The sequence below is a fragment of the Heptranchias perlo genome, unplaced genomic scaffold (assembly GCF_035084215.1).
Source record: "Heptranchias perlo isolate sHepPer1 unplaced genomic scaffold, sHepPer1.hap1 HAP1_SCAFFOLD_178, whole genome shotgun sequence".
NCBI classification, from domain to species: Eukaryota; Metazoa; Chordata; class Chondrichthyes; order Hexanchiformes; family Hexanchidae; genus Heptranchias; species Heptranchias perlo.
The window spans coordinates 640,188-663,577 of NW_027139055.1; the positions used below are offsets into that span (position 1 = coordinate 640,188).

A 23,390-nucleotide genomic window follows, 5' to 3' on the forward strand; every position below is an offset into this window, starting at 1 on the left:
CCCTGGGGGGGGGGGGGGGGTGATGGGTGAACGGGACTTGGTGCGAGTTAGGATACGGGGGGTGGGGGCAGCAGAGTTTTGGATGAGCTCAATTTACAGAGGGCGGAAGACGGGAGGCCGGCCAGGAGAGCACTGGAATAGTCGAGTCTAGAGGTAACAAAAGGCACGGACGAGGGTTTCAGCAGCAGATGGGCTGAGGAAGGGACCGAGATGGACGATGTCACGGAGGACTCTCCCTACTGCCGGACCCTAGACCTAACCAAGGGACCCCAGGTTTCGCCAACCTCGCGATGAGATAACGACACGCAGACGGGTTGGCCGGCCCACTTCCGAGCGTTTTGGTGCTCGGAACCTTGTCTAGCGGAATAGAATTCAACAAGAAAGTTATGTTAAACTTGTATAGAACCTTGGTTAGACCACACTTGGAGCACTGGGCACAGTTCTGGTCTCCATATCACACTTGGAGCACTGGGCACAGTTCTGGTCTCCATATCACACTTGGAATACTGGGCACAGTTCTGGTCTCCATATCACACTTGGAATACTGGGCACAGTTCTGGTCTCCATATCACACTTGGAGCACTGGGCACAGTTCTGGTCTCCATATCACACTTGGAGCACTGGGCACAGTTCTGGTCTCCATATCACACTTGGAATACTGGGCACAGTTCTGGTCTCCATATCACACTTGGAGCACTGTGCACAGTTCTGGTCTCCATATCACACTTGGAATACTGTGAACAGTTCTGGTCTCCATATCACACTTGGAATACTGTGCACAGTTCTGGTCTCCATATCACACTTGGAATACTGTGCACAGTTCTGGTCTCCATATCACACTTGGAATACTGTGAACAGTTCTGGTCTCCATATCACACTTGGAATACTGTGCACAGTTCTGGTCTCCATATCACACTTGGAATACTGTGCACAGTTCTGGTCTCCATATCACACTTGGAATACTGTGAACAGTTCTGGTCTCCATATCACACTTGGAATACTGTGCACAGTTCTGGTCTCCATATCACACTTGGAATACTGTGAACAGTTCTGGTCTCCATATCACACTTGGAGCACTGGGCACAGTTCTGGTCTCCATATCACACTTGGAATACTGTGAACAGTTCTGGTCTCCATATCACACTTGGAGCACTGTGCACAGTTCTGGTCTCCATATCACACTTGGAATACTGTGAACAGTTCTGGTCTCCATATCACACTTGGAGCACTGTGCACAGTTCTGGTCTCCATATCACACTTGGAGCACTGTGCACAGTTCTGGTCTCCATATCACACTTGGAGCACTGTGCACAGTTCTGGTCTCCATATCACACTTGGAGCACTGTGCACAGTTCTGGTCTCCATATCACACTTGGAATACTGGGCACAGTTCTGGTCTCCATATCACACTTGGAACACTGGGCACAGTTCTGGTCTCCATATCACACTTGGAGCACTGTGCACAGTTCTGGTCTCCATATCACACTTGGAGCACTGTGCACAGTTCTGGTCTCCATATCACACTTGGAGCACTGTGCACAGTTCTGGTCTCCATATCACACTTGGAGCACTGAGCACAGTTCTGGTCTCCATATCACACTTGGAGCACTGTGCACAGTTCTGGTCTCCATATCACACTTGGAGCACTGTGCACAGTTCTGGTCTCCATATCACACTTGGAGCACTGTGCACAGTTCTGGTCTCCATATCACACTTGGAGCACTGTGCACAGTTCTGGTCTCCATATCACACTTGGAATACTGTGAACAGTTCTGGTCTCCATATCACACTTGGAATACTGTGCACAGTTCTGGTCTCCATATCACACTTGGAATACTGTGCACAGTTCTGGTCTCCATATCACACTTGGAATACTGTGAACAGTTCTGGTCTCCATATCACACTTGGAATACTGTGCACAGTTCTGGTCTCCATATCACACTTGGAATACTGTGAACAGTTCTGGTCTCCATATCACACTTGGAGCACTGGGCACAGTTCTGGTCTCCATATCACACTTGGAATACTGTGAACAGTTCTGGTCTCCATATCACACTTGGAGCACTGTGCACAGTTCTGGTCTCCATATCACACTTGGAATGCTGTGAACAGTTCTGGTCTCCATATCACACTTGGAGCACTGTGCACAGTTCTGGTCTCCATATCACACTTGGAGCACTGTGCACAGTTCTGGTCTCCATATCACACTTGGAGCACTGTGCACAGTTCTGGTCTCCATATCACACTTGGAGCACTGTGCACAGTTCTGGTCTCCATATCACACTTGGAATACTGGGCACAGTTCTGGTCTCCATATCACACTTGGAACACTGGGCACAGTTCTGGTCTCCATATCACACTTGGAGCACTGTGCACAGTCCTGGTCTCCATATCACACTTGGAGCACTGTGCACAGTTCTGGTCTCCATATCACACTTGGAGCACTGTGCACAGTTCTGGTCTCCATATCACACTTGGAGCACTGAGCACAGTTCTGGTCTCCATATCACACTTGGAGCACTGTGCACAGTTCTGGTCTCCATATCACACTTGGAGCACTGTGCACAGTTCTGGTCTCCATATCACACTTGGAGCACTGTGCACAGTTCTGGTCTCCATATCACACTTGGAGCACTGTGCACAGTTCTGGTCTCCATATCACACTTGGAATACTGTGAACAGTTCTGGTCTCCATATCACACTTGGAATACTGTGAACAGTTCTGGTCTCCATATCACACTTGGAATACTGGGCACAGTTCTGGTCTCCATATTACAAAAAGGGATATAGAGGCACTGGAGAAAGTGCAAAAAAGATTTAGAAAGACACCGATTTAAGATAATTCCAGAGGGAAAATGAGAATTTTTTTTAACGCAGCGAATTGTTCTGATCTGGAATTCACTGCTTGAAAGGGCGGTGGAAGCAGATTCAATAATAACTTTCAAAAGGGGAATGGGTAAAAAGGCAAATCTTGCAGGGATATGGGACCAATTGGACAGCTCTTTCAAAGAGCCGGCACAGGCATGATGGGCCGAATGGCCTCCTCCTGTGATGTACGATAAGGGTGGTACCAGAACTGAGAGGCTCAAACTATCAGGAAAGACTGAACAGGCTGGGGCTCTTTTCTCTAGAGAAGGGAAGACTGAGGGGGTGACCTGATAGAGGTCTTTAAAATTATGATGGGGGTTGAGAGGGTAGACGTAGAGAAGATGATTCCACTTGTGGGGGGAGACCAGAACTAGAGCACACCGAAGACAGTCACCAATAAATCCAGGAGGGAATTCGAGAGAAAATTCTTTACCCAGAGAGCGGTGAGAATGTGGAACTCGCTCCCACATGTCATGTCTCCAAAAAAATACTCAGAATGTGTCCCAAAATGTTACTCACTGAAATAAATCTAATTTGCTTCTGAATCAATCAACACTACCTGCTTCCAGTGTCTCCCTGGGGAGCCTGGTCCCCAGATCGACCGCCCGCTCACTGAGATATCGTTTCCGCAGATCAGTTTCGAATTTGCCCCCCTTTCAAGCGCAGGCCGTGTCGTCTGGTTCGACCGTTCGGGACAAGATGGAAACAGCTTGTCATTGTCGACAAAACCCAGTCCCTTTCGATACTGAACGCAGCCAATCATATCACCTCTTAACCTCCTCCTCTCCAGTGAGAACACGTCAAATTGCTGCTCAGACTCCGATCCCTCCAGCCCCTCAATCGTTCTGGTTGCCCTGCCCCGTGTCCTGTCAGTCGCTGCTTTCCCCGTTCAGCGTTTCCAAGGAGCCTGCTGGTATTCAGTGCGTGCAGCTGTGAGCCGACCGCTAACGCTCAGTCTCGGCCGTGGCTCAGCGGTCAGAAGGCCGCGGGTTCGAGCCCCCGCTCCAGAGACCCGAGCACAAAATCTAGGCCGGCACACCCAGTGCCGAGGGAGCGCTGCGCTGTCAAATAAACCAGCGGTGACGCAGCTCCCCCAACGACCCGTCAGCCGAATTAACCGCTCTCCTGTCCCGATTTTTTTTTTAACAGGGAGAAGTCCCAGACGGAGCCAACAGCCCAGACGTCTCCGTCTCCACCTCCACCATCAGCTCCTCCAAGGTGCAGACTGACAGCGAGGAGGAGCTCCTGGCACACGCGAGCGGCCGCGCCAGTTCACGGTGCGTGGGACCGACCCCGGCCGCGGACCCGGTGAGCACCACGTCCGGGGACGTCGAGCCGACGTTCCGTCGCTCCGCGCTTGCTAACGGTTGAAACGGGGTGCGGGTTAGCCAGCCGGGGTCGGGGCTTGGCGGCGGGCGGGTTGGAGAGAGGAGTTGGGGGGTCCGCTTGCGATTGGCCCGCTCTGCCGCAACTGAGCTCAATCAGCCTCTTGGTTGTGGTTATTATCCTGGGAGAACGCGGGCTGGCCGCGACGCCCCAGCGGCGGGAGAACTATGATGCCCCACACGGAGGAATAGCCGATGATCCTCACTGGCTGCGCGCTGGTTTGCAAACCAAGGGGCCGGGGGGCTGAAAACGGCCAGAAGTCGGGAGAGCGCGCGCAGGAAAAGCACGGGGAGACAGAGTGTGCGCACTACGGCCAGCCGCCACTAGATGCCGATGTTGCAGCAATTTACAAAGCAAACAGGAGACACAGTAACAAGAGAATCAGCATCAATTCACCAGACTGTGTCCTGCTGTATATAGCCCGCACCCTCACTACAGTACTCCCGTATATACCCCGCACCCTCACTATAATACTCCCGTATATACCCCGCACCCTCACCATAATACTCTCGTATATACCCCGCACCCACACTATAATACTCCCGTATATACCCCGCACCCTCACCATAATACTCTCGTACATACCCCGCACCCTCACTATAATACTCCCGTATATACCCCGCACCCTCACTATAATACTCCCGTATATACCCCGCACCCTCACTATAATACTTGCTCGTATATACCCCGCACCCTCACTCTAATACTCCCTCGTATATACCCCGCACCCTCACTATAATACTCCCGTATATACCCCGCACCCTCACTATAATACTCCCTCGTATATACCCCGCAACCTCACTATAATACTCCCGTACATACCCCGCACCCTCACTATAATACTCCCGTATATACCCCGCACCCTCACTATAATACTCCCGTATATACCCCGCACCCTCACTATAATACTCCCGTATATACCCCGCACCCTCACTATAATACTCTCGTATATACCCCGCACCCTCACTATAATACTCCCGTATATACCCCGCACCCTCACTATAATACTCTCGTATATACCCCGCACCCTCACTATAATACTCTCGTATATACCCCGCACCCTCACTATAATACTCCCGTATATACCCCGCACCCTCACTATAATACTCCCGTATATACCCCGCACCCTCACTATAATACTTGCTCGTATATACCCCGCACCCTCACTCTAATACTCCCTCGTATATACCCCGCACCCTCACTATAATACTCCCGTATATACCCCGCACCCTCACTATAATACTCCCTCGTATATACCCCGCAACCTCACTATAATACTCCCGTACATACCCCGCACCCTCACTATAATACTCCCGTATATACCCCGCACCCTCACTATAATACTCCCGTATATACCCCGCACCCTCACTATAATACTCCCGTATATACCCCGCACCCTCACTATAATACTCTCGTATATACCCCGCACCCTCACTATAATACTCTCGTATATACCCCGCACCCTCACTATAATACTCTCGTATATACCCCGCACCCTCACTATAATACTCTCGTATATACCCCGCACCCTCACTATAATACTCCCGTATATACCCCGCACCCTCACTATAATACTCCCGTATATACCCCGCACCCTCACTATAATACTCCCGTATATACCCCGCACCCTCACTATAATACTCTCGTATATACCCCGCACCCTCACTATAATACTCTCGGATATACCCCGCACCCTCACTATAATACTCCCATATATACCCCGCACCCTCACTATAATACTCCCGTATATACCCCGCACCCTCACTATAATACTCTCGTATATACCACGCACCCTCACTATAATACTCCCGTATATACCCCGCACCCTCACTATAATACTCCCGTATATACCCCGCACCCTCACTATAATACTCCCTCGTATATACCCCGCACCCTCACTATAATACTCTCGTATATACCCCGCACCCTCACTATAATACTCCCGTATATACCCCGCACCCTCACTATAATACTCCCTCGTATATACCCCGCACCCTCACTGTAATACTCTCGTATATACCCCGCACTCTCACTATAATACTCCCTCGTATATACCCCGCACCCTCACTATAATACTCTCGTATATACCCCGCACTCTCACTATAATACTCCCTCGTATATACCCCGCACCCTCACTATAATACTCTCGGATATACCCCGCACTCTCACTATAATACTCCCGTGTATACCCCGCACCCTCACTATAATACTCCCGTATATACCCGGCACCCTCACTATAATACTCCCATATATACCCCGCACCCTCACTATAATACTCCCGTATACACTCCGCACCCTCACTATAATACTCCCGTATATACCCGGCACCCTCACTATAATACTCTCGTATATACTCCGCACCCTCACTATAATACTCCCTCGTATATACCCCGCACCCTCACTATAATACTCCCGTATACACCCCGCACCCACACTATAATACTCCCAAATATACCCCGCACCCTCACTATAATACCCTCGTATATATCCCGCACCCTCACTATAATACTCTCGTAGACACCCCGCACCCTCACTATAATACTCCCTCGTATATACCCCGCACCTTCACTATAATACTCTCGTATATACCCCGCGCCCTCACTATAACACTCCCGTATATACCCCGCACCCTCACTATAATACTCCCGTATATACCCCGCACCCTCACTATAATACTCCCGTATACACTCTGCACCCTCACTATAATACTCCCTCCGTATATACCCCGCACCCTCACTATAATACTCCCTCGTATATACCCTGCACCCTCACTATAATACTCCCTCGTATATACCCCGCACCCTCACTATAATACTCCCTCGTACATACCCCGCACCCTCACTATAATACTCCCTCGTACATACCCCGCACCCTCACTATAATACTCCCGTACATACCCCGCACCCTCACTATAATACTCCCTCGTATATACCCCGCACCCTCACTATAATACTCTCGTATATACCCCGCACTCTCACCATAATACTCCCTCGTATATACCCCGCACCCTCACTATAATACACTCGTATATACCCCGCACCCTCACTATAATACTCCCGTATACACTCCGCACCCTCACTATAATACTCCCGTATATACCCCGCACCCTCACTATAATGCTCCCGTATATACCCCGCACCCTCACTATAATACTCCCGTATATACCCCGCACCCTCACTATAATACTCCCGTATATACCCCGCACCCTCACTATAATACTCCCGTATATACCCCGCACCCTCACTATAATACTCCCATATATACCCCGCACCCTCACTATAATACTCCCTCGTATATACCCCGCACCCTCACTATAATACTCTCGTATATACCCCGCACTCTCACTATAATACTCCCTCGTATATACCCCGCACCCTCACTATAATACTCTCGTATATACCCCGCACCCTCACTATAATACTCCCTCGTATATACCCCGCACCCTCACTATAACTCTCTGATATATCCCATACCCCTCACTGTAACACACTGATATATCCCACACCCCTCACTGTAACACTCTGATATATCCCACACCCCTCACTGTAACACACTGATATATCCCACACCCCTCACTGTAACACTCTGATATATCCCACACCCCTCACTGTAACACTCTGATATATCCCACACCCCTCACTGTAACACTCTGATATATCCCACACCCCTCACTGTAACACTCTGATATATCCCACACCCCTCACTGTAACACTCTGATATACCCCACACCCCTCACTGTAACACTCTGATATATCCCACACCCCTCACTGTAACACTCTGATATACCCCACACCCCTCACTGTAACACTCTGATATACCCCACACCCCTCACTGTAACACTCTGATATATCCCACACCCCTCACTGTAACACTCTGATATATCCCACACCCCTCACTGTAACACTCTGATATATCCCACACCCCTCACTGTAACACTCTGATATATCCCACACCCCTCACTGTAACACTCTGATATATCCCACACCAATCACTGTAACACTCTGATATATCCCACACCCCTCACTGTAACACTCTGATATACCCCACACCCCTCACTGTAACACTCTGATATATCCCACACCCCTCACTGTAACACTCTGATATATCCCACACCCCTCACTGTAACACTCTGATATATCCCACACCAATCACTGTAACACTCTGATATATCCCACACCCCTCACTGTAACACTCTGATATATCCCACACCCCTCACAGTAACACTCTGATATATCCCACACCAATCACTGTAACACTCTGATATATCCCACACCCCTCACTGTAACACTCTGATATAAAATGTATCTCACTGTTAATTGATCTGTCCAGGGCTCTCTGAATCGTGTTGTAAGAACAATTTGCTCTGTTTCTAGGGAGAGCTCTTTGCCGTTACCCCACTGTCCTGGTGCCCACATCTGGAGATGGTGCAGCCGATACCCACCTCTGGCCTGAACGTGAGCCAAGTGTGTGAGGACTGTGGCAGCGTCGGAGAGAACTGGGTCTGCCTCACCTGTTTCCAGGTACATCGGCACTGCCTGACGCGTTTATTTATTATCGAGAGGCCCAGGTGAAGGGCCCGAGGTCATCGAATCGTAGAACGATACAGCACAGAAGGAGGCCGCTCAGCCCATCGTGCCTGTGCCGGCTCTTTGAAAGAGCGATCCAATTAGTCCCACTCCCCCACTGTTTTCCCTTAGCCCTGGAAATGTTTCATTTTCAAGTATTTCTCCAATTCCCTTTTGAAAGTTATTATTGAATCTGCTCCCACCGCCCTTTCAGGCAGTGAATTCCAGATCAGAACAACTCGCTGCGTAAAAAAACATTCTCCTCATCTCCCCTCTGGTTCTTTTCCCGATTATCTTAAATCTGTGTCCTCTGGTTACCGACCCTCCTGCCCACTGGAAACGGTTTCTCCTTATTTACTCCATCAAAACCCTTCCTGATTTTGAACACCTCGATTAAATCTCCCCTTAACCTTCTCTGCTCTGAGGAGAACAATCCCAGATTCTCCAGTCTCTCCACGTAACTGAGGCTCCTCATCCCTGGTACCGTTCTAGTAAATCTCCTCCGCACCCTCTCTAAGGTCGTACGGCAGGAGCCCAACATCAGCGATAAGAGTCGGGGAGGAGTCGAAAGTTAGCCTTGCCGTTTGTAATTAGTTGACGTCAAAGTTTGGATTTTGTAAAGCCAGTAAAAGTTGCAGGAGGAACGGGATGATTGCGGGAGGCGAGGAGCCTCGCAGTTTGCAGCTATGAGTAGGAGACAAGGTCACGAGACTTAATTTCAACTTGCAGACACAAGGTGTGTCACGCTCACTGAGACAAGGGGGATTCTTAAGTCTTATTGACTTTGCCTCGGAGTCGGAAGGTCGGGGGTCCGAGCCCCCACTCCAGAGACTCGAGCCCCACAATCCAGGCCCCGACACTCCCCCCCCCCCCCCCCTGGTGCCGGTACTGAGGGAGCACCGCGCTGTCGGAGGGGCCGTCTTTCGGATGAGACGTTAAATCGAGGCCCCCCCCGTCTGCACCTCTCAGGCGGGACGTAAAAGATCCCACGGCCGCTATCGGAAGACACCAGCGAAAGCAAATGATCTGGTCCTCCTTTTGCTGTTTGTGGGATCATGCTGTGCACACGTTGGCTGCAGCGTTTGCCCTCGTGACAACACTGAGGGCAGGGGGGTGATTGATTGTCTGCGCATCGCTTTTGGGGATGTTTCTGAGAGACCTGGTAAGGAGCAGCTGAAACGCAAGACCTGAGCTTTTGCGCATAGAAAGCAGAAGCAGCAACAGACGGGCCCCCGACTGCTCACGTACTGTCCCAGCACAGCGAGGTGGGAAGGAACCAGCTTTACTCTAATTGGAGCATAAGCAGACTTCCTTACAAAATTCAATATCACCTTTTGCCCGTTGTTGTGACCAGCGACTTGACTGCAATGCAGTCAGCCAGGGGTCCCGCTCCTGATCCTCACACACTGGCCGTGTGTGTGGACAACAGCCTCCAAATTGGCTGCGATACGCCCCCCACAGTCGAACAGCCTGCTGCCACTCGCTGCCTAGGCTCGTGGGTGGCCCCTCCGTCACCCTTCGAACCCGTACTTCGGCAACAGTCAGCACCTTCAGGAGAGGAAGGGTTGAGCCTGGTCGATCCTGCTCCATCCACATAATACATTGAAAATCGACGGGCCCTTCCTATCTACAAAACCTCACTACCTGTTGTCAGATATTTGTCATACTTTTGTATCAACTTTCCCCCCCATTATAAATCGCTATGTCAACATTTCTACTGGAAACTCCTTTCGGGTGTCCTTGTACACGAATCACAGAAAGTTAACATGCAGGTACAGCAAGCAATTAGGAAAGCAAATGGTATGTTGGCCTTTATTGCAAGGGGATTGGAGTACAAGAGTAAGGAAGTCTTGCTGCAATTGTACAGGCTTTGGTGAGACCTCACCTGGAGTACTGTGTACAGTTTTGGTCTCCTTATCTAAGGAAGGAGATACTTGCCTTAGAGGGGGTGCAACGAAGGTTCACTAGATTGATTCCTGGGATGAGAGGGTTGTCCTATGAGGAGAGATTGAGTAGAACGGGCCGATACTCTTTGGAGTTTAGAAGAATGAGAGGTGATCTCATTGAAACATCAAAGATTCTGAGAGGGCCTCGACAGGGTCGATGCTGAGAGGCTGTTTCCCCTGGCTGGAGAGTCTAGAACCCAGGGGGCATAGTCTCAGGATAAGGGGTCGGCCATTCAAGACTGAGATGAGGAGGAATTTCTTCACTCAGAGGATTGTGAATCTTTGGAATTCTCTACCCCAGAGGGCTGTGGATACTCAGTCATTGAGTATATTCAAGACTGAGATCGATAGATTTTTTGGACTCTCGGGGATTCAAGGGATATGGGGATCGGGCGGGAAAGTGGAGTTGAGGTCGAAGATCAGCCATGATCTGATTGAACGGCGGAGCAGGCTCAAGGGGCCGTATGGCCTCCTCCTGCTCCTATTTCTTATGTTCTCTCTATGTCAACACGTCACGGTGTAATTACACCCTCCCACCAGTGGTGGCGCTACAGCGCCTCTGTTTGAGTCTCCCAGCTCTTCAGCCTGTGCGACATGAGAGACTCCTCTGCACCTTCCAACCTGCCATGAGTTTTGCTATTTAACGATCAATAATATCGAACCAAAGTACGATATAAAAATAACGACTGAATGCCTTGTCTTGACTGAGCCCCGTCTGCGCGCCCTGCTCCAAGTATCCCCCTCCCCCCGCGCCCTCCGACCCCGCTTCGCCCGAGGGCTGGGGTAACGCCGTGGGAGACAGACCGAGACACGCAGTGACCCGGTGCTTGCTCGCCGCCGAGTCCAGCTCAACAACTTTTTCCAGTCACTTAACTGGTTAAAGCGTTCCTGCCCAGACAGCAGGCACAGTGACACCTGGCTGATGATACTGTCTCGGGGTGAGGGGGCAGGGGCAGCTGATGCTCCTGGCCTGACATCCTGTTCTGCTGCCGGCCGCAGAGAATCCCTGGCGACCGAGGAAAGGGCTCGGTTAATAATTAATCTTTTATTACCCAGGCAACATGAAGGCAGAATTCAGGTTTGTGCGTGTCAGTGTGCGTGTCAGTGTGCGTGTCAGTGTGCGTGTCAGTGTGCGTGTGCGTGTCGGTGTGCGTGTGTCCTTGCGCGCATGCTTGTGTTTTCACAGGAGGGTGGTCTCCAATGGGACAAAGCTGGATCATTTCCCCTGGACGGCGAAGGATTAATCACCCCTCTGCCTTCCTCGTCCTCTGCCGCCTTTCCCATCGAGTGTTGCCCTCCTCCTCCAAGCTGTACCAATATGGCGGGAGGGGGGGTTTGGTGCCTTGGTTCGAGGGGCCCGTCGTTAGGTTTTTGAGATGAGGAGGGGGCCGCGAAGAGTTTGTTTCAGAGGGAGTTGATCAGTCAGACCCTCCCGGAGGTGCAGTTATCTCCCACTGTCGTCCCTTCCGCCAAATGTGCGTTTCCCAGCAGAAAGACTCTCAGTTTTTATCGTGCCTTATTCTGCCTCTCCGATACATCACAACACACTTCGCAAACAATTAAAAAAAGGACTTGTGTTTTCTCCGGCCCCTTTCACCACCTCAGGACGTCCCAAAGTGTTTCACAGCCAATGGAGTACTTTTGAAGTGTAGTCACCGTTGTAATGTGGGAAACGCAGCAGCCAATTTGCGCACAGCAAGATCCCACAAACAGCAATGAGATACTGACCAGATCATCTGGGTTTTTTTTTAGTGATGTTGGTTGAGGGATAAATATCGGCCCCAGGACACCGGAGAGAACCCCTCCCCCCCAATAGTGGCCGTGGGATCTTTGACATCCACCCGAGAGGGGCAGACGGGGGCCTCGGTTTAACGTCTCATCCCGAAAGACGGCTCCTCCGACGGTGCGGCGCTCCCTCAGTACCGGCACCGACGGGGGGAGTGTCGGGGCCTGGATTACGGGGCTCGAGTCTCTGGAGTGGGGGCTCGGACCCTCGACCTTCCGACTCCGGGACTCACCGAGCCACGGCTGACTCTTGCAACCGCGACGGAATTAGTACGATGAGTGCACGGTGCGTGTGTGGCTATTCGACCTGGTGAATCTACTCTTAACACGCCTCGCTGTGCGTTGTCCGCAGGTTCACTGCGGGCGTTACGTGAACGAGCACATGGTGCTGCACAGTGTGAACAGCGGGCACCTCATCGTGCTCAGTTACGCCGATCTCTCCGCCTGGTGCTACAGCTGCGACTCGTACGTTCACAACGAGGTAACAAACAACTCCTTTCAGTTGCATCCCACCCCCCTCACCCCCCTCCCCCTCCGCCCCTCCCCACACCTCGACAGAAGCTCCCTCCTTCCCTCAAATCAATCACCCAGAGCAGAAACGTCAAGGGAGCACCATCCAAGTCCTCTTCCCCCCATTCCCCCTTCCACCCTCTCTTCCCCCCCATTCCCCCTTCCCCTCTCTTTCCCCCATCCCCCTCTCTTTCCCCCATCCCCCTCTCTTTCCCCCATTCCCCTCTTCCCCATTCCCCTCTTTCCCCCATTCCCCCTCTCTTTCCCCCCATTCCCCCTCTCTTTCCCCCATTCCCCCTCTCTTTCCCCCATTCCCCCTCTCTTTCCCCCATTCCCCCTCTCTTTCCCCCATTCCCCCTCTCTTCCCCCCATTCCCCCTCTCTTCCCCCCATTCCCCCTCTCTTCCCCCCATTCCCCCTCTCTTCCCCCCATTCCCCCTCTCTCCCCCATTCCCCCTCTCTTCCCCCATTCCCCCTTCTCTTTCCCCCAATTCCCCCTCTCTTTCCCCCCATTCCCCCTCTCTTTCCCCCCATTCCCCTCTCTCTTTCCCCCATTCCCCCTTCCCCTCTCTTTCCCCCATTCCCCCTTCCCCCTCTCTTTTCCCCCCATTCCCCTTCCCCCTCTCTTTCCCCCCATTCCCCCTTCCCCCTCTCTTTCCCCCTTCCCCCTCTCTTTCCCCCCATTCCCCCTTCCCCCCTCTCTTTCCCCCATTCCCCTTCCCCCTCTCTTTCCCCCCATTCCCCCTTCCCCTCTCTTTCCCCCCCATTCCCCCTCTCTTTCCCCCATTCTCCCAACCCCCTGTCTTTCCCCTCATTCCCCTACCCCCTCTCTTTCCCCCCATTCCCCTTCCCCCTCTCTTTCCCCCCATTCCCCCTCCCCCTCTCTTTCCCCCTTCCTCCTCCCTTCCCCTTCCTCCTCCCCTTCCCCCCTTCCCCCTTCCCCATTCCCCTCTTCCCCCCCATTCCCCCTTCCCCCCCATTCCCCCTTCCCTCTCTCTTCCCCACATTCCCCTCTTCCCCCCCATTCCCCTTCCCTCTCTCTTCCCCCCATTCCCCCTCTCCCCCCTTCCCCCTCTCTTTCCCCCCATTCCCCTTTCCCCTCTTCCCCTTCCCCCTCTCTTTCCCCCCATTCCCCCTTCCCCCTCTCTTTCCCCCCATTCCCCCTTCCCCCTCTCTTTCCCCCCATTCCCCCTTTCCCCCATTCCCCCTTTCCCCTCTCTTTCCCCCCATTCCCCCTTCCCCCTCTCTTTCCCCCTTCCCCCTCTCTTTCCCCCCACTCCCCTTCCCCCTCTCAATTCCCCCCATTCCCCCTCTTTTCCCCCCATTCTCCCTTCCCCCTCTCTTTCCCCCCATTCCCCTTCCCCTCTCTTTCCCCGATTCCCCCTCTCTTTCCCCCGATTCCCCCTCTCTTTCCCCCGATTCCCCCTCTCTTTCCCCCGATTCCCCCTCTCTTTCCCCCGATTCCCCCTCTCTTTCCCCGATTCCCCTCTCTTTCCCCCATTCCCCCTCTCTTTCCCCCCATTCCCCCTCTCTTTCCCCCCATTCCCCCTCTCTTTCCCCCCATTCCCCCTCTCTTTCCCCCCATTCCCCTCTCTTTTCCCCCATTCCCCTCTCTTTCCCCCATTCCCCCTCTCTTCCCCCATTCCCCCTTCTCTTTCTCCCAATTCCCCCTCTCTTTCCCCCCATTCCCCATTCCCCTCTCTTTCCCCCATTCCCCCTTCCCCCTCTCTTTCCCCCCATTCCCCCTTCCCCCTCTCTTTCCCCCTTCCCCTCTCTTTCCCCCCATTCCCCTTCCCCCTCTCTTTCCCCCCATTCCCCTTCCCCTCTCTTTCCCCCCATTCCCCTTCCCCCTCTCTTTCCCCCATTCTCCCAACCCCTGTCTTTCCCCTCATTCCCTACCCCCTCTCTTCCCCCCATTCCCCTTCCCCCCTCTCTTTCCCCCCATTCCCCCCTTCCCCCTCTCTTTCCCCCATTCCCTCTTCCCCCTTCCTCCTCCCTTCCCCTTCCTCCTCCCTTCCCCCCTTCCCCTCCCTTCCCCTTCCCCCATTCCCCTCTTCCCCCCCCATTCCCCATTCCCCCTTCCCTCTCTCTTCCCCCCATTCCCCTCTTCCCCCCCATTCCCCTTCCCTCTCTCTTCCCCCCATTCCCCCTCTCCCCCTTCCCCCTCTCTTTCCCCCCATTCCCCCTTCCCCTCTTCCCCTTCCCCCTCTCTTTCCCCCCATTCCCCCTTCCCCCTCTCTTTCCCCCATTCCCCTTTCCCTCTCTTTCCCCCATTCCCCTTTCCCCTCTCTTTCCCCCATTCCCCCTTCCCCCTCTCTTTCCCCCACTCCCCCTTCCCCCTCTCATTCCCCCATTCCCCTCTTTTCCCCCCATTCTCCCTTCCCCCTCTCTTTCCCCCCATTCCCCTTCCCCTCTCTTTCCCCCTATTCCCCCTCTCTTTCCCCCTATTCCCCCTCTCTTTCCCCCATTCTCCCTTCCCCCTATCTTCCCCCCATTCCACTTCCCTCTCTCTTCCCCCCATTCCCCCTTCCCCCCATTCCCCCTTCCCCCCCTCTTCCCCCCATTCCCCCTTCCCCCTCTCTTCCCCCCATTCCCCCTTCCCCCTCTCTTCCCCCCATTCCCCCTTCCCCCTCTCTTCCCCCCCATTCCCACTTCCCCCTCTCTTCCCCCCCATTCCCTCTTCCCCCCCATTCCCCCCTCCCCTCTTCCCCCCCATTCCCCCCTCCCCTCTTCCCCCCATTCCCCCTCTCTTCCCCCCATTCCCCCTTCCCCCTCTCTTCCCCCCATTCCCCCTTCCCCCTCTCTTCCCCCCATTCCCCCTTCCCCCTCTCTTTCCCCCCATTCCCCCTCTCTTTCCCCCATTCTCCCAACCCCCTGTCTTTCCCCTCATTCCCCTACCCCCTCTCTTTCCCCCCATTCCCCTTCCCCCTCTCTTTCCCCCCATTCCCCCTCCCCCTCTCTTTCCCCCTTCCTCCTCCCTTCCCCTTCCTCCTCCCTTCCCCCCTTCCCCCTTCCCCCATTCCCCTCTTCTCCCCCTTCCCCCCCATTCCCCCTTCCCTCTCTCTTCCCCACATTCCCCTCTTCCCCCCCATTCCCCTTCCCTCTCTCTTCCCCCCATTCCCCCTCTCCCCCCTTCCCCCTCTCTTTCCCCCCATTCCCCTTTCCCCTCTTCCCCTTCCCCCTCTCTTTCCCCCCATTCCCCCTTCCCCCTCTCTTTCCCCCCATTCCCCCTTCCCCCTCTCTTTCCCCCCATTCCCCCTTTCCCTCTCTTTCCCCCATTCCCCCTTCCCCCTCTCTTTCCCCCTTCCCCCTCTCTTTCCCCCCACTCCCCCTTCCCCCTCTCATTCCCCCCATTCCCCCTCTTTTCCCCCCATTCTCCCTTCCCCTCTCTTTCCCCCCATTTCCCCTTCCCCTCTCTTTCCCCCGATTCCCCCTCTCTTTCCCCCGATTCCCCTCTCTTTCCCCCGATTCCCCCTCTCTTTCCCCGATTCCCCCTCTCTTTCCCCCGATTCCCCCTCTCTTTCCCCCGATTCCCCCTCTCTTTCCCCCGATTCCCCCTCTCTTTCCCCCGATTCCCCTCTCTTTCCCCCGATTCCCCTCTCTTTCCCCATTCCCCCTCTCTTTCCCCCATTCCCCCACTCTTTCCCCCATTCCCCCTCTCTTCCCCCCATACCCCTCTCTTCCCCCATTCCCCTCACTTCCCCCCCATCCCCACTCTTCCCCCATTCCCCCTTCTCTTTCTCCCAATTCCCCCTCTCTTCCCCCCATTCCCCATTCCCCTCCTTTCCCCCATTCCCCCTTCCCCCTCTCTTTCCCCCCATTCCCCCTTCCCCCTCTCTTTCCCCCTTCCCCTCACTTTCCCCCATTCCCCTTCCCCCTCTCTTTCCCCCCATTCCCCTTCCCCTCTCTTTCCCCCCATTCCCCCTCTCTTTCCCCCATTCTCCCAACCCCCTGTCTTTCCCCTCATTCCCCTACCCCCTCTCTTCCCCCCATTCCCCTTCCCCCTCTCTTTCCCCCCATTCCCCCTTCCCCCTCTCTTTCCCCCATTCCCTCTTTCCCCCTTCCTCCTCCCTTCCCCTTCCTCCTCCCTTCCCCCCTTCCCCTCCCTTCCCCCTTCCCCATTCCCCTCTTCCCCCCCCTTCCCCCATTCCCCTCTTCCCCCCCCCATTCCCCATTCCCCCTTCCCTCTCTCTTCCCCCCATTCCCCTCTTCCCCCCATTCCCCTTCCCTCTCTCTCCCCCATTCCCCCTCTCCCCCCTTCCCCCTCTCTTTCCCCCCATTCCCCTTCCCCTCTTCCCCTTCCCCCTCTCTTTCCCCCCATTCCCCCTTCCCCCTCTCTTTCCCCCCATTCCCCCTTTCCCCTCTCTTTCCCCCCATTCCCCCTTTCCCTCTCTTTCCCCCATTCCCCCTTCCCCCTCTCTTTCCCCCACTCCCCCTTCCCCCTCTCATTCCCCCCATTCCCCCTCTTTTCCCCCCATTCTCCCTTCCCCCTCTCTTTCCCCCCATTCCCCTTCCCCTCTCTTTCCCCCTATTCCCCCTCTCTTTCCCCCTATTCCCCCTCTCTTTCCCCCTATTCCCCCTCTCTTTCCCCCATTCTCCCTTCCCCCTATCTTCCCCCCATTCCACTTCCCTCTCTCTTCCCCCCATTCCCCCTTCCCCCCATTCCCCCCTTCCCCCCCTCTTCCCCCCATTCCCCCTTCCCCCCTCTCTTCCCCCCATTCCCCCTTCCCCCTCTCTTCCCCCCATTCCCCCTTCCCCCTCTCTTCCCCCCCATTCCCACTTCCCCCTCTCTTCCCCCCATTCCCTCTTCCCCCCCATTCCCCCCTCCCCTCTTCCCCCCCATTCCCCCCTCCCCTCTTCCCCCCATTCCCCCTCTCTTCCCCCCATTCCCCCTTCCCCCTCTCTTCCCCCCATTCCCCTTCCCCCTCTCTTCCCCCCATTCCCACTTCCCCCTCTCTTCCCCCCATTCCCACTTCCCCCTCTCTTCCCCCATTCCCCCTTCCCCCTCTCTTCCCCCCATTCCCCCTTCCCCCTCTCTTCCCCCCATTCCCCCTTCCCCTCTCTTTCCCCCATTCCCTCTTTCCCCCTTCCTCCTCCCTTCCCCCATTCCCCTCTTCCCCCATTCCCCCTTCCCCCTCTCTTTCCCCCTTTCCCCCTCTCTTTCCCCCTTTCCCCCTCTCTTTCCCCCTTTCCCCCTCTCTTTCCCCCATTCCCCTTCCCCCCATTCCGCCTTTCCCCCTCTCTTTCCCCCATTCCCCCCTTCCCCCTCTCTTTCCCCCCATTCCCGTCTTTCCCCCTTCCCCCTCTCTTTCCCCCCTTCCCCCTCTCTTTCCCCCCTTCCCCCTCTCTTTCCCCCCTTCCGCCTCTCTTTCCCCCTTCCCCCTATCTTTCCCCCCTTCCCCCTCTCTTTCCCCCCTTCCCCTCTCTTTCCCTCATTCCCCCTTTCCCCCCATTCCCCCTTTCCCTCTCTTTCCCCCTTTCCCTCTCTTTCCCCCTTCCCCTCTCTTTCCCCCTTCCCCTCTCTTTCTCCCTTCCCCCTCCCTTCCCCCATTCCCCCTTCCCCCTCTCTTTCCCCATTCCCCCTCTCTTTCCCCCATTCCTGCCTTCCCATTCCCCTTCCCCCTCTCTTTCCCCCCATTGCCCCTTCCCCTCTCTTTTCCCCTTCCCCTCCCTTTTCCCCTAGCCCTCCCTTCCCCCTCTCTTTCCCCCTTCCCCCTCTCTTTCCCCCTTCCCCCTCTCTTTCCCCCTTCCCCCTCTCTTTCCCCCCATTCCCCCTTCCCGCTCTCTTTCCCCCTTCCCCCTTTCTTTCCCCCATTCCCCGTTCCCCCTCCCTTCCCCACCATTCCTCCCTTCCCCCTCTCTTTCCCCCCATTCCCGCCTTCCCCCTCTCTTATTCCCCCTTCCCCCTCTCTTATTCCCCCTTCCCCCTCTCTTTCCCCCCGTTCCCGCCTTCCCCCTCTCTTTCCCCCCATTCCCAGCCTTCCCCCTCTCTTTCCCCCATTCCCGCCGTCCCCCTCTCTTCCCCCCATTCCCGCCGTCCCCCTCTCTTTCCCCCCATTCCCGCCGTCCCCCTCTCTTTCCCCCCATTCCCGCCGTCCCCCTCTCTTTCCCCCCATTCCCGCCGTCCCCCTCTCTTTCCCCCCATTCCCCGCCGTCCTCCTCTCTTTCCCCCCATTCCCGCCTTCCCCCTCTCTTTCCCCCCATTCCCGCCGTCCTCCTCTCTTTCCCCCCATTCCCGCCTTCCCCCTCTCTTTCCCCCCATTCCCGCCTTCCCCCTCTCTTTCCCCCCATTCCCGCCTTCCCCTCTCTTTCCCCCCATTCCCCCGCCTTCCCCCTCTCTTTCCCCCCATTCCCGCCTTCCCCCTCTCTTTCCCCCCATTCCCGCCTTCCCCCTCTCTTTCCCCCATTCCCGCCTTCCCCCTCTCTTTCCCCCCATTCCCGCCTTCCCCCTCTCTTTCCCCCCATTCCCGCCTTCCCCCTCTCTTTCCCCCCATTCTCGCCTTCCCCCTCTCTTTCCCCCCATTCCCGCCTTCCCCCTCTCTTTCCCCCCATTCCCGCCTTCCCCCTCTCTTTCCCCCCATTCCCGCCTTCCCCCTCTCTTTCCCCCCATTCCCGCCTTCCCCCTCTCTTTCCCCCCATTCCCGCCTTCCCCTCTCTTTCCCCCCATTCCCGCCTTCCCCCTCTCTTTCCCCCCATTCCCGCCTTCCCCCTCCCTTCCCCCCTCTCTTTCCCCCCATTTCCCCCTCTCTTTCCCCCATTCCCCCTTCCCCCTCTCTTTCCCCCTCCCCCTCTCTTTCCCCCTCCCCCTCTCTTTCCCCCTTCCCCCTCTCTTTCCCCCTTCCCCCTCTCTTTCCCCCTCCCCCCTCTCTTTCCCCCTCCCCCTCTCTTTCCCCCTTCCCCTCCCTTCCCCTCTCTTTCCCCCTTCCCCCTCTCTTTCCCCTTCCCCCTCTCTTTCCCCCTTCCCCCTCTCTTTCCCCCTTCCCCCTCTCTTTCCCCCTTCCCCCTCTCTTTCCCCCCATTCCCTCCTTCCCCCTCTCTTTCCCCTCCTTCCCCCTCTCTTTCCCCCCATTCCCCCCTTCCCGCTCTCTTTCCCCCCATTCCCCCCTTCCCGCTCTCTTTCCCCCTTCCCCCTCTCTTTCCCCCCATTCCCCGTTCCCCCTCCCTTCCCCACCATTCCTCCCTTCCCCCTCTCTTTCCCCCCATTCCCGCCTTCCCCCTCTCTTCCCCCCATTCCCCCTTCCCCCCCATTCCCCCTTCCCCCCCATTCCCGCCTTCCCCCTCTCTTACCCCCACCATTCCCGCCTTCCCCCTCTCTTCCCCCCCATTCCCGCCTTCCCCCTCTCTTTCCCCCCATTCCCGCCTTCCCCCTCTCTCCCCCCATTCCCGCCTTCCCCCTCTCTTTCCCCCCATTCCCGCCTTCCCCCTCTCTTTCCCCCCATTCCCGCCTTCCCCCTCTCTTTCCCCCATTCCCGCCTTCCCCCTCTCTTTCCCCCCATTCCCGCCTTCCCCCCTCTCTCCCCCCATTCCCACCTTCCCCCTCTCTTTCCTCCCCCTTCCCCTCTCTTTCCCCCCTCCCCCCTCTCTATCCTCCCCCCCCCCGACACAACCTCATACTCACGTACCATCAACACTCATAGAAGGAGTGTCAGGGAGCTGCCCGGTCTCCGACTTGGTGGGTGGGAGCTGCCCGGTCTCCGACTGTGGGGGGGGGAGCTGCCTGGTCTCCGACTGTGGGGGGGGGGAGCTGCCCGGTCTCCGACTGAGGGGGGGGAGCTGCCTGGTCTCCGACTGTGGTGGGGGGGGAGCTGCCTGGTCTCCGACTGTGGGGGGGGGGGAGCTGCCCGATCTCCGACTGTGGTGGGGGGGGAGCTGCCTGGTCTCCGACTGTGGGGGGGGGGGAGCTGCCTGGTCTCCGACTGTGGGGGGGGGGGGAGCTGTGGGATCGGTCACTCCGGGCACTTGGACGCTCCAGCCAGCAGGTGGTGCTGCAGAGTGTAATTGCCTTGTGACACGTTTACATAGGGAGTTCCCATTATAAATGAGGGACATAGAAATTTATAAACGGGGGGAGGGGGAGGTGACACAAAAGTACGGCGACAGGAAGGAAAGTTTTGTAGTCGGGAGGTGCGAGCTTTTTAATATTTTAAAAGGCCTGCCTTTCTTTCCCAGGTGCTCATCCCCGCCAAGAAGGCAGCTCACAGGCTGAAGTTTGGAGAGGAATATGCAGGATTGGACTGAAATCTCTCCGGTGCATGGAACGGCTTCCTGAGGCTCTTTTCCCCCTTGCTGTCACTCCCCCCCCCCCCCCCCCCCCCCCCCCCCCCCCCCCCCCCCCCCCCCCCCCCCCCCCCCCCCCCCCCCCCCCCCCCCCCCCCCCCCCCCCCCCCCCCCCCCCCCCCCCCCCCCCCCCCCCTCCCCCCCCCCCCCCCCCCCCCCCCCCCCCCCCCCCCCCCCCCCCCCCCCCCCACCCCCCCCCCCCCCCCCCCCCCCCTCCCCCCCCCTCCCCCCCCCCCTCCCCCCCCCCCCCCCCCCCCCCCCCCCCCCCCCCGCCCCCCCCCCCCCCCCCCCCCCCCCTCCCCCCCCCCCCCCCCCCCCCCCCCCCCCCCCCCCCCCCCCCCCCCCCCCCCCCCCCCCCCCCCCCCCCCCCCCCTCCCCCCCCCCCCCCCCCCCCCCCCCCCCCCCCCCCCCCCCCCCCCCCCCCCCCCCCCCCCCCTTCCCCCCCCCCCCCCCCCCCCCCCTCCCCCCCGGAGCGGGCGCTATCTAAACTAACGGGCACTGAATGCAGGCCAAAATAATCACAATCCTCGGTGGCGCGTGAGGTTCCAGGCTTCTTTGTAACCCCTGGCAATCGGTGCGCCGAAGCAAAGTTCAGAGGTCGGTGCTGCTGCAAGGTGGAGGAGGGGGGTGGGGGCGATTGGCGATTAGTGAGTTACTCACGGGGCAGGCCTCTCCACCGGGAACGCAGGGTTTTAAGACCAGTTTTGCTTCAACTGGCGCTGAGTTCTCGGATGGGGCGGGGGGGTGGGTGGTGGTGGTGGTGATGACACTGCAGCGGGCCTCAGTGCCCCTGACTGAGGGGGAGGCGACAAGTCGGCCATCGACTCCCACCCCACCCCCACCTCGCCCCGGGCCGGAAATTGTGCGGCAGGCGGGGGTGAGAGCAGGATTGGGTTCTGCCGTGGTGATGCTTCTGCAGCCGAATAGCCCTCCCACGCCGTCTCGGCTCCACACGTGCCGAGCGGTCGCTTGGGTACGGAATCAGAGCGGGGGAGGGGGGGGGCCGCGATAATTAGGAGCGGATAGGCAGAGCATCGGGCCGGTAGGTGCAGTAACTCCCTCACTCCACCGTCTCTCTCTCTCTCTCTCTCCGTGCCTCTCTCATACACTTCTCCTCATCTCTCCTACTCTCATTCTCAATCCTCTCCCTTTAGCTGTGTCTAGCACTCATCTGTCTCCCTTTTACTTTCCCTCTCTCCAACACTTTCTTTGTCATCTCCCTATTCCCTCCGCTTGTCAACTAATTCTGCCTCCCCCCTCTCTCTCTCTCTCTCTCTCTGTCCCCACACTCGTTCCATCCGACTCCGTCCTCCCTCTTTCTGCCCCTCTTCGATACTCCATCTCCGTAATCTCTGTTTGTCCCCGTCGCCCCCATTTTTCTGTCTTTTTTTTAAATCGTTCTGGGGACGCGGTTGCCGCTGGCAGGGCCAGCATCTATTGTCAAGAGTTAACCCCGTTGCTGAGAGACTGGAGTCACAATATAGACCCAGACCGGGTAAGGACGGCAGGTTTCCTTCCCCGAAGGGACATCTGACAGCCTCACGGTCACCTTTACTGGTTCCAGATTTTTTTTTTAAACTAAACGTAAATTTGCCGTGGTGGGATTCGATAGCACAATCTCTGGATTACTAATCCAGTAACGTAACTGCTTACACTACCTGTCCCCATCTTTCAGTGTATCTAACACTGGTTCTGCCTCCGCCTTGCCCTCTCCGTATGCCTCTCGCGGTTTCTGTTTCCCTCGCGTTTGTTTTAATGTTTCAGATTTATTCTGCAATTTATGCTTGCTGTTTGAAAATGCCCCCCTAGCTGACCCGAGCAGCACAGATTAGCTACTTGAAGGATTGTAGGTTATTACCTAAAAGCTCAGTTTTGTATTCTCTCTGGCTCGGAGATTGGAAGAGATGCAAAATCATTTTCTGCTCGTCCCTTCCCTTGCTGGTTGGTAATTGTAGTTATTGGACGTTTTATACCGTTATAAAATAGATGGAAGATGTTCAGAGTTGAAAATGCAAGAGCAGGGATGTCACATTGCCATTACCTCCGGGTTACGA

At 56.3% G+C, this 23,390-nt stretch overlaps 1 protein-coding gene across 1 annotated transcript in view; it reads left to right on the plus strand.

The window, feature by feature from the left end:
* The window catches only part of hdac6 (histone deacetylase 6), a 59,243-nt gene extending 37,880 nt beyond the window's left edge, over window positions 1-21,363 (plus strand). Inside the window, exons 24-27 of the mRNA XM_067977787.1 lie at window positions 4,018-4,176; window positions 8,628-8,774; window positions 12,903-13,031; window positions 21,229-21,363. Coding sequence (XP_067833888.1) covers window positions 4,018-4,176; window positions 8,628-8,774; window positions 12,903-13,031; window positions 21,229-21,297 — 504 coding nt within the window. The 3' untranslated portion in view covers window positions 21,298-21,363. The remainder of the gene's footprint in view (window positions 1-4,017; window positions 4,177-8,627; window positions 8,775-12,902; window positions 13,032-21,228) is intronic.
* The last annotated feature ends 2,027 nt before the right edge of the window (window positions 21,364-23,390 follow it).